The sequence below is a fragment of the Larus michahellis genome, chromosome 4, assembly GCF_964199755.1.
Source record: "Larus michahellis chromosome 4, bLarMic1.1, whole genome shotgun sequence".
Taxonomy (NCBI): domain Eukaryota; kingdom Metazoa; phylum Chordata; class Aves; order Charadriiformes; family Laridae; genus Larus; species Larus michahellis.
In genome coordinates this window covers 86,520,616-86,531,925 of record NC_133899.1, presented here as the reverse complement: position 1 = coordinate 86,531,925, position 11,310 = coordinate 86,520,616, and the positions used below count along the sequence as shown (strand labels likewise).

At 41.8% G+C, this 11,310-nt stretch overlaps 1 protein-coding gene across 1 annotated transcript; it reads right to left on the bottom strand.

Annotated features, from left to right (window-relative positions):
* Window positions 1-4,388: 4,388 nt before the first annotated feature.
* Window positions 4,389-10,868, bottom strand: KCNA4 (potassium voltage-gated channel subfamily A member 4). Its single transcript, XM_074586245.1, has 2 exons — window positions 9,943-10,868; window positions 4,389-9,137 (listed from the first exon to the last, which is right to left on the bottom strand). Exon 2 carries the CDS (start codon window positions 8,354-8,356, stop codon window positions 6,368-6,370), a length of 1,989 nt encoding a protein of 662 aa, XP_074442346.1. The 5' UTR covers window positions 8,357-9,137; window positions 9,943-10,868; the 3' UTR covers window positions 4,389-6,367.
* Between the last annotated feature and the right edge of the window lie 442 nt (window positions 10,869-11,310).

The following is an 11,310-nucleotide window of genomic DNA, read 5'->3' as shown; positions in this document are numbered from 1 at the left end:
GAAAAGCAATTGTCGTCTCGGTTGTCATATACTGCAATGCTAGGTAGAGCACAGGCCACTAGTGACACAAGAAATTTTAGCTTACTTCCATGCAAGAGCATTGGACTCAAAGCCAGCATACTTAAAATAAATTAAAAGTACAAGAGTAATAATGAACAAGTCTCATTTGATTTTCTGATTGAAAGCTACCGTTCATGTCCAAGATGATAATTTCAGCATCAGTGTATGTTCTCTCACTGAAATGGCTTGTATAAGAAGCATTAGGACTAAATAAATTTAAAAAAAACCCCTTATCTTATCCTGACTGCTAAGAACAGAAAAAAGTATCTATCCAAAATTAAAGACACCTTTGACATACCTCAGTGAATCTCTCTATCATCCTCCCTACTCTGAACACAAATGCCCCAGGAACATTCGAACAAGAGATTGAAAACAGAGAGACCTAAATCTATCTTGAATATGTGCTGTCGACTTCCTACGCTCCTTTGGGAATACTGTACCACTTGGGAAACCCGCTCCACGACGGTCCTCCTTTTGACCCTAACACTTGGTCCCAGATTCAGGAAGCATTTTGCAGCCTAATTCCTAATGAAATGAATGGAAGTCAGGTGTCTAAAAGTACATTTTGTGAGTGTGGACCTGAGCCCCTCTGTAGCTTAGGAACTAGCAGGCTCCTCCCCGTCTAAAAGGGTTCCATGGTATTTCAGAGCAAATAATTTAAAAACTGGTTTGCACTCAGATAGGATAGTTGCGGTAGGAGCATGGATTTACCAGACAAGCTAAAAATGTCACCGTACCCTCTCCCACCCCTCTTGCTGCCGCCTGGCGTAACGAGTATCTCCCCAGTCGCACCATGCAGGAGCAGCAGCTGACCCAAGACGCAGCTCCTGCTGCTCCTGAGACCCCAGAGTATCTGGAACAGACACAGGCATGACGTACCTCTCTTGCACTTGTAGATCTTTTCAACCCATTTGCCCCCAATTTGCTTTCAGTGGCAGTACCACAAACGCACAAGTGAAGGAAAAAAGTTTTTACTTACCTACTTTCCCTCAATTGGAATCTTTTATCAAATTTTGACATGTAATTTAAGATTTCTCTTCTTCCCTTCTTATATACTTATGTATTTATTTTCCAAAGGACCTGTTGCAGAAAAAGGTCTCGAGGTACATTATAATTATACAGAAAAGGATTAAAAATAACAATTAATTCAACCATCTCAGTAGATAATGCTTTAATGAGTTTTTCCTTCAGAATTAATGCCATCGGAGTTCTGAATACACAGAAAGCATGGAAGCAATATATAAAGTTTCATGTTTGTACCTGGTTGCCAGGTAAAAAACATTTATGCACTTTAACCCAGAATTAATTTGTCAATCGTTTTTTCCACATTAGATAATCTCTGTGGAAATGAAGGAATGTTCATTTTTTCTAAAAATTGCCAATTTTTCTACAAGCATTTGTTTCAGAGGTGCACAAGTACAGTAAATCTATAAACTAGATCTTACTCACTGCAAAATCAGAAGCATTTAATCATTCAGTCATAACAACAGGAAAATGCGTACCCTGTCCCATGTCTCCAGATGTTACAGACTGTTATTTAGGTTTATTTAATAAGAAGAAAAATATGTAACTTATATACTGGATATTGTAAATTTTTTTTTTTTTTAAATCTGTGCTTTTATTTGTTACTGTCTCATGTCAATTAATATTTTTTAAAAAAAATCTAGGCCTGTATTTATAACTGGACACAATGACAGTAAAAGTAATAAGGAACCAGTAAGAAATAGAGGAAGCTAATGACATAGTCTAAAGCACCATGAATAGTTCATATTTCATTTGAGGACTACCAATAAAGTGTAAAGCTTATGCTAAAAACTCATTTATACTCGGAATTAGTTTTGCAAGTCTGGGATCACCAGAAAAACACAGTTCATTCTTCAATGCTGTGCAGGAAAGACTTTCCACAAACTAGTTACACATGGAATAGACTTTCTGATACTTTGCTGGTTTTCCATAGCGCATTTATCCTAATATGAACAGGAAGTATTTCGTATTCTTGGGTAGCTTAGCACTGATTTTTCATATCCCAAGTCAAATGACTGTCAACACCTGAAAGCATACTTGACAGGAATTTTCCATGTCAGGAGTTACACGATAATGATCCTTTATTCAAGGTTATGGCCTGATCCCAAACTCTTTGCACACCAGTATGATGCAAAATCATTTTTGCATTCCAAAGCTATTTGAATAGTTTTGCTGACTTAAAACACATTCAAACCCCATTTTTATTGACCACAAGAAATCCATAATGCCTATTAGCATCCCCAAACACCAAGAACGCTGTTGTCATGACTTAGACGTAACCATGATAGCAGTGGGGTTTTTTAACTCCCTTGAGCTTCCAAATTTATTCCGCATTACACGGTCATCACAGAAATAGACCCCGCAACAAAAAAAACTTCCTTCAAATACAAATAAAAAAATTACACTTTCCATCAAGTGGAATTGGCCTCTTGTAGTATCATTCTGAGAAAGCTGAACTGAACACTAAAAAACTTCACCAAGAACTCCCTTGACAGCGAGACACAACACTTCCTTTATATAAGTTTCAGCATCCAGGCTGAAATTTTCAAGGAATCAATGGAACATCATAGAACTCCATGACTTTAATAAAGAAAAAAAAAATATATAGATCTCTGAAGTCAGGCATTAACTCCAATACTTCAGCTGGCAAAACTCTCTCCTTCTGAGTCTGGCCTTGGCACTTAAGATTACTATAAAAAGACTTACGAATTTCTTTAAATAAGTGCCAGCACGCAGTTAAGTATCAGCCTATATTCAAAATCTGATTTGATGCTGCTGTGATCCCATGAATTCTAATGGAACTCCTCCAAATTTTTTCACCACTGCAAGTGAACCTGAAGTATCAAAATATCTCATTTTGCATTATTTTTAGCTGAAATGTATGTCAATGTGAAATCATTTGAACTACATTAGTAGAACTAAAATGATCCCTAGTGTAACTCCATTCACGTCAGTTACATTAAGAATGCATTTCACCACCATAATTTAAAATGTAAAATGCTCAAGTGACGATGAAAGTATTTTTCTGAGAGTTGTCAGTATCCAGTAACACTGGGAAAGCTCTGACAGAAGCAGCAGTAGTAATTTGGAGCCATAACAGCTCAAATACAGCGTTTCCCTGGCACACAATTTCAACCGAAGTAATACTTAATGGAAATTTCTGTTTCTTGTTAAGCACTTGGGATCTTTGGGTTTCAGCATGTTAGGGGCAGGACTCTGGCATTTTCAAGCTGTGTTGTAACTGACTGGACTGACGGGTAGTCGAATAATCAGGTTATAAACCAGCCCAAGTAAAGGTATTTGCGTCCATTCTGGAATGCACAATTCTTTCTGTGGTTCAGAATGGTCTGCCAAAGTGATCGCACAATCCATCGTTAAGCTGCAGCAGTTGTTATTTATAACAACACATTACGTAGGTTTACACGTTGCAGGAGGCAGGGCAGGCTCCGCTGTTACCGTGGGACAGGTCTCCCCAGTGCTGCAGTACGTAGTGCCAACACGCCCAGAATGCTGCTCTGCCAGCTGCTACGAGGCCCTACAGTGAGACCTTTTCCTTCAGAGAGTAAGGTACCGCTATATGACCACAGCATAACATAGACATCATCGCGCTTGTTTGAAACTAAGAAGTTGCGTTCTGATAGCAGAACAGCTGAACGACTTGCTGGAGAAGCTACTACTTAAGCAGTTACTTCGTGCTGAGCTCCGCATCCACAGTGTGAACATATTCTAAGAGTTACTCAAAGTTTTCTTCCTTCTTTCCATTAGACATCTAAAATGACACCTTTTATAAAACACCTTCCCTTTCAACCAGGCAATACTGCAAAGACCTACTACTTCTTTTCGCTCAGTTCTTTATTTACCTAGTTAGTATTTCTTCTACGCCTACATTCTTGCCATGAGCCCTGGTATTAAATGGTCTCTGGTATTACACAGAACTACTAGCAAGCTAGCTTACAACAGAACCCTTGTGCTCCTTACATCATAAACTACTAGCTGTTAAAGAAACACTTTCAATTATGGATTTTTGCCAGATTTTACAGCACGCTCATCCTCACTGTTGATACTGCCCCTGTGGAAAAAAGTATTTAGTATGTTTAACTCATACGAGCTAGAACAAAATGCAATGTTCAATTTTGGCAAATACCTATGTATAAAATTACTGAGTTGTTTCATTCAAAACATAGTTGGAATTAATATCATCACACTAAAAAGCAGCTTTGTTTAACGCTTCACATCAAAAATACAGTGAAGCCTGCCCTATGATTTTAAATTAGGAATCAAGACATTTACACATAAGTTTTGAACCGGGGCTCAGCACAACGCAGTCTTTTGTGTGTGTCTTGGGTTTTATTAGTTCTTCTGCAATGCAAAAGAGGACAAGCAGAGAAACTTCGAAGAGGAAATTCACAGAAAATCCACGAAGGCAAAAATCAACCATTACAGAAAACCCCATGTCTATGGCTCTGTTCGGTACCACGGGCTGCGGCACGCAGCAAACAATGCTTATCTGATAGATTATGCATCATGTTGTAGGCGCCCGATTTGGACTGCTTTTATTGTTGCTTTTCAGCTCACTGACTAGTCAGTCACTAACTAGTTCTCCCCCTGCAAAAATCCTCTACCCGGCTTCAAATTAATATTGCAAAACTACTGTAATTCCGTAGTGTTGGTAAGCCCCTTTTTCTCTCATAATGGCCTGTCCCAGCCCTTAAAGTGCATATGCCAATTTGGTTCAAGTTTCATAATCTGGAATGTTCCACAGTGCCTCTTCAAAAACAGTTCCAGTTTAATTGTGCCTTCCCTAGGTAATTATAAGTCTGAAAAAAATGCCTGTTCTGACTCTATTATTTATGTTGTACGCAGCAACATCTTACCTACTTCAATCTGGAGTCTGGAATGTACTGCAGGCCAGACCATCTTTACCTACCTTAATGTCCTAGGAAGGGCAATGGAAGTTTTTGACACAGAGTAAAATACAGCTGGTCTAAGAATCAGTGAAAAGAAATTACAGAATGTTTTCTCAAGGACTGCATGGGACCCAGCATGTTCATTTTGAATCCCAGAAAGCCTATTTTGGATCTTAAATGTTGCTTCAAATACACATGGGTGAAAGCTGTAATTAAGGGAAAATCCAGTACCAATAATTGCATGTTAAAAGTTAGCAATTCTCAATTGTCAGTACTGTAACAACTGAATATCTTATTACTTCTACCTTCTCCTCCCATACATTGAATTTCTTCAATACTGACAAAGTGCACGTACTAATCATAGACTACGAATGTTAAATTAACCAGGAAAAAGATATGAATCGGGATGGTATTTCTGGAGGGCATCAGTAGAAAACACTGATTTCAAATAATTTTGATTATAAAATTTTACTTCACAATCCTTTTCCAGATCACAGATGTTCATAATTAAAAAGAGTATGGAGTCGATGTAATGTTTCGCCATCAGCATCACATAAAGAAAAAAGAAACAATAAAATATGATGCAGAATTCACTCTTCCAATGATTGTCATTGAACTATTACATTAGTAAACATTCACAGTATGAAGTCTCTTTCGATATATCTCCAGCATATAAAGTAGTGCAAAAAAGCATTCCAGTCCTTTTGCCTTTGCAGTCAGACCAGGTTGAATGATTCTCTTACCTCATTTCTTTCATTATTAGACAACAAATGCTGCAAATGCCTCCAAAGAGAGTTATAAAAATAAACAATTTCTGGAGGGTCAGCAGCCTTTTCAAAGTAAGTTTCCAGTTAAAAACAAGCATAATAGATTTCAAGAAAAAAAATTTAGATCTATCTTCTGTAGAATATCTTTTTACAATAAATTTACCATTTGAAAAACAATGACTATGGTATCCAATGATTTATGGTAGCTGCTATTAAAGCACTGATAAATAGATAAATGACTACCAAACTTCATTGCTTCTTACATAGTAAATACCTCTGAATGCCAACTTTTACCACAGAGCTGTTACTAGTGATGTCGACAGTTCATGCACCCACTGTAAAACTGACTTGGTTTTAATAAATTTTTCAGCCTCATGTGCAAAACACTTGCATTCTAATAAAAATATAAAGTCTGAAATTATATCAGATCTAGCAATCCCTTCCTCAAGTTATACCACTTACTTGATATGTAATCCAAGTTTAGCAATGCTTTTTATTTGTATTTAACCATTAAATGGCATACTACTGTATGCTGTGGACTCTTGTTTGCATATTTCATTATTTTCACTGCACTCTTTAATGCATAAATGTATTTGGAAACGTTCAACATTACACATCAGTTTCCACAGAATTTGAATTTACACAGTTTTTCTTCTCTGACTCACTGCTATTCCCCGTGTCCTGACTTTTTTTCTCCTTTACACAAAGAGATTCTTTAACTCCTTCTTCCATCTCCAAATATTCTGATTTATCCTCTGTGGATGAAGATGACGAGCTTCTAAATTTCTTCAGTAAATTTGCTGGGAGGTAAGGGCAACTGACTGCATTTTGCATCAGCTGCGTTTGTTCTTCATTCTCAGTCTCTCTGTGGTAGAAATAGTTAAAATTGGAGACAATCACTGGCACTGGTAAAGCAATGGTTAACACTCCCGCAATGGCACACAGGGACCCAACTATTTTCCCACCCACAGTTATGGGTTTCATATCCCCATAACCAACTGTAGTCATGGTCACTACAGCCCACCAAAAGGCATCTGGGATGCTTTGAAAATGGGTGGCAGGCTCATCAGCTTCTGCGAAGTAAACAGCACTGGAAAACAAAATGACTCCAATAAAAAGAAAAAAGATGAGGAGGCCCAGTTCCCTCATGCTGGCCCTGAGCGTGTGACCCAGGATCTGCAAACCCTTGGAGTGCCTGGAGAGCTTGAAGATGCGAAACACCCTGACCAGACGGATGATCCTCAGGATGGCAAAAGACATGGCCTGTTGACCGTTACTGCCCTGCTCCTGCGCCAAGTCTGTGCCCAGAGTAATGAAGTAAGGCAAGATGGAGACAATGTCTATGATGTTCATGATGTTCTTGAAGAAGTGTGCTTTGCTTGGACATGCAAAGCAGCGCACTGTAAACTCAAAGGAGAACCAAATGATGCATACTGTCTCTACAATGAAAAAAGGGTCATTGAAGATGGTGTGCTCCCCAGCATCCAGGTGAAGTGACTCATTGGAAAGCCCCTTCCCTGAGCTCAGGGACATGATGAATTCTTTGTCATCTCTGAACTCTGGCAAAGTCTCCAGACAAAAGATGACGATGGAGATCAAGATGACCAAGACAGAGACAATGGCAATGCCTCTGGCTGGACTGGAGCTCTCTGGGTACTCAAACAGCAGCCAAACCTGCCTCTTAAACTCATTCTCCGGCAAAGCTTTGTCCTCTTCCTCTTTGACAAACCCTTCGTCCTCCCTAAACTTGAGCATGGCCTCCTCCCCAAGTTGGTAGAATTTCACCTCCTCAGTGAAGATGTCAAAGGGTACATTGACTGGCCTCTTCAGCCGACCACCACTCTGGTAGTAGTACAGGATGGCATCAAAGCTGGGCCGGTTCCTATCAAAGAAGTATTCATTCCTGAGAGGGTCAAAGTATCTCCCTCGCTTCGCTGGATCACCCAACAATGTCTCCGGGAACTGAGCTAATGTCTTCAGTTGGGTCTCAAACCGCAGTCCCGACACGTTGATTACCACACGCTCACAACACTCGTACTCACTGTAGCGAACAGAGCTGTAACCCCCAGGGCCTCCACCATCATCAGGTGGCTGGTCCGAGTATGAAAACTCATCCTCCCCATAGTCATCACTGTAGTAGAGCTTTCCTTCTTCCTCATCGTCTTCATCCTCGTCTTCATCCTCCTCTTCCTCCTCACTCAAGTCCTTCAGTATTCTCTCTTCAGAACCACTGAGGGGCAGCAGCTCAGAACAGGGGAAGGAGGCCCCACAGTCCCTGCTGCCCAGGCGGTGGCTCCTCTTTTTCCCTTTCTTCCGCCTCTTACCACTCTGGCGGTGGGGCATGCTGCTGCGTGACGCGTTCCCACCATAAGAGGAGGATGCACCTCGACTCTGTTCCTGATGGTAGTGGTGATATGGTCCACCTCCACCTGTCGCCCCACCTTCTACTGCTGCTGTTGCTGCTGCTACGGCTGCGGCGGCTGCGGCTCTCGACTGTGCCAGCCGCTCTCTCTCTCGGGCCCGAGCTTGGACTGCGTATCCATAGGGCATGTGGCTGTTGCACCCAGAGCTATCCGCACTCACCATTGCAACCTCCATTTTGCAACTGGTTTTTTTTTTTTTGATAGCTTAATGCAAAAAGGTTTTCTTTTATATATAGTATAACCTTTACTTTCACTAGAGAAAGTTCAAAGCCATTTGCATTTGGAGGACAGTCCCTTAGACATAGAGCAGAGCAACATACTTGTTACACGGAATCTATGTTTTGGACAACCACAGATCTGCATTTTCTTATTGTCCAGAACATCTGACACAAAATACTGTTTTGCCAATAAGAAAAGATGAAACTTAACCAAGGAACAGCTGAGGCCTCGTTCTTTCATCCACCAAGCCCCTTTATTTTCATTTATCTCCCGTGGCTGACGCAGATCTGATCAGAATCATGACTACCTTGCAGGCTACAAACACTGCATTCAGGAGGAAAAAAATATGCAAATCAAAGGGTACCTGCTCTCCACAAATGGTTTTAGTTCATCATTGCAACCAAATGCAAATGCAAACAAATTCCTCATAATTTGTTCCTGGTAACGCTTTGGCCTAGCAATCTTATTGTTTAAAATCATTACTCGGGGAGTTGAAGTTAATTCCAGCCATCACTTCATCTACACAGTGAGGAGGTCTTTGCAAATCCTTTCTTCAGCCTGTCAACAATGTCTCAAACCTGGGAGCAGCACCCAGGGCGTCAGCAGCAGTGGTAAGAGGAGGAGGAGGAGGAGGAGGAGGAGATGAAGACTGAGAAACTGGCTCTGAGGTCCCCATAGGACATAAGGGAGTGGATGGGTCACCCTTTGGTTATGGTCATGCAGAAGCAGCACTTAACCTGAGGCACATGCACAAACACACAAAAATAAACAAAACAAAAAGGGAAAAGATTGGATTGTTTTCCTAAAAGGTCACACTGATCAAATGAAACTGTGTCATCTATTACCACGCTATTCAAATCTTCCCCTACCCACACTATTCACACTTCTACATTACACACACACCCACATCACATGCACAGAGATTTTGAACGACTCCGTGGGTAAGGATGTGGGTGGGTATGTCATATATATATAGACAGAGATACAAAATCCCCACCCATATAAGCACTTGCATCCATACACAAACACATGCATGCTTCACCAACACATATAAACACTAATAAAAATGCTGCAATACACAGTGCATTCAGGTCTTTGAGTACATACGTAATAGATACACCTACATATATCTCTATGAAATATTACAGAATAAATGTATCTACATAAAGAGCTTTTGTTATATTTGTAGAAACACACAGGATGCACGAATGCTACATTTTCACCTATAACTGATTTGTGTTTCAATCGTAATGAACATCTCACTGAATTTAATTCGGAAACAGGCACATACAATGCTCACTCAAGTGAAAATACTGTGATATGATATGTCAAGAAAACACAACTGCAGGTGCACTGAAGCAACATCTACATGCAAGCACACACCAAAATACACACACCCCTCCCCTTGAAACAGAAGCCTCATTTATAGCTATATCTATTAATACGTGATAGAAGGTGAATATGAACTATTAAGTGACGCTATTTTTAAAATCGACCTATGTGTCATGCAGAAAAGGATCTTAAAAACGCTATTATACTTACTGTTCCTAGGCAGAGAAATAGCAATGCTGTCCTTGCTAGTGTAAGGACCTGGTGAGAGCAGTCCTGAGGAGGGGGCTATGCCAACTGATGCACATTTGCAGGTGTGTATGGTCAGTCAGCACCACAGGTTGACGAGTTATTTTTCTCCCTTCTTGCTGGATGCATCAAGAGCGCCAAGAGCGAGCCAGTGAGGCAGCTTAAGCTGGGGGCACTCTGCACAGCCACAGACGCTGCCTCTCGCCCAGGCATTTGCAGAAAGGCAACAAGCAAGAGTCTTGCTCCAAAAGGAAAAAAAAAAAAAAAAAAAAAAAAAAAACAAACCAAAAACAAAGGCGGCGTGTTTGTGTGTGTGTGAGACAGAATGAATGGATAAGCGCGACCACTGGTCTCTCCAAGGCCAGCTTTTGCAGTAGATTTGTAAATCAACGCTAAATAATCCGCGTACTAAGCCTGTTTCCACTGATGGGAGCACAGGGTGCCGCTTCTTGCAGTTTCTCCCCCAAACACGTCCAGACGGCAGGGGCTCAGCCAGCACCCGCCCGCATCATCCACTTGTTGTGCCGGGTTTTGGTAATGCTTACCAAAAAATTAAAAAAAAAAAAAAAATCAAAAACAAATTAATTAAAAAAAAACCACCAAGAGGAGAAAGCAGCTCTCTACTAGAAAGCTTTTCTTGCCTGTTGTTTTGGTTTGTTTTTTTTAAAGCTGTGGCCGGCGGCCGCAGTCGCTGCGTGCCGGAGCGGCGGGGGTGCTCCCGCAGCCCGCCCTGTTGCTCGGCGGAGCCGCCGCCCGCCCTCCCCGCCCTCCGCGCCGCCGGGGCCGCGGCCGCCCCGCCGCACCGCCCCGCCACCGGCTCCGGCTCACCGGCGGCCCCTGCCGGCCGCCGCCCCGCACTGCGCCCCGCCGCCGCTCCCGCCGCCCCCCGCGTCTCCTGTGAACGACTGAAAGCAGTATTCCAATGCCGGATAACGCCCAGGCTGGGTAACCTTGTGCTCAAAGCAACGCTTACAAAGCCCTGGCTTCTGGTTTTGGGGGGGGTGGTGGGGGTTCTTTTAAAGAAGAAAATGACATTGTTGAGGTGGGTGAGGGAATTTCAAAACTAAGTGCAGACCAAGCTTCCCGGAAAGAGGAAAAAGCTGCCCCCCTCACCTCCGCCCTGCTGCTTCGCTCGCCCCAAACCCTCCAATGGTACAAGCAAAGCAGAAAACGATTCCTTCTGCTCCTGCCCAACACACCCGGGCCAGCTGCGCCCATCATGCAATGGAGCCAAATTAACTTTTACTCCTAATTCTGTTCCTACACAGAAAAGTAGGTCCTGGTTCATGAATAGGGTACCGTTGTGGATTTGCTAGGGTTCTAACACCTCTG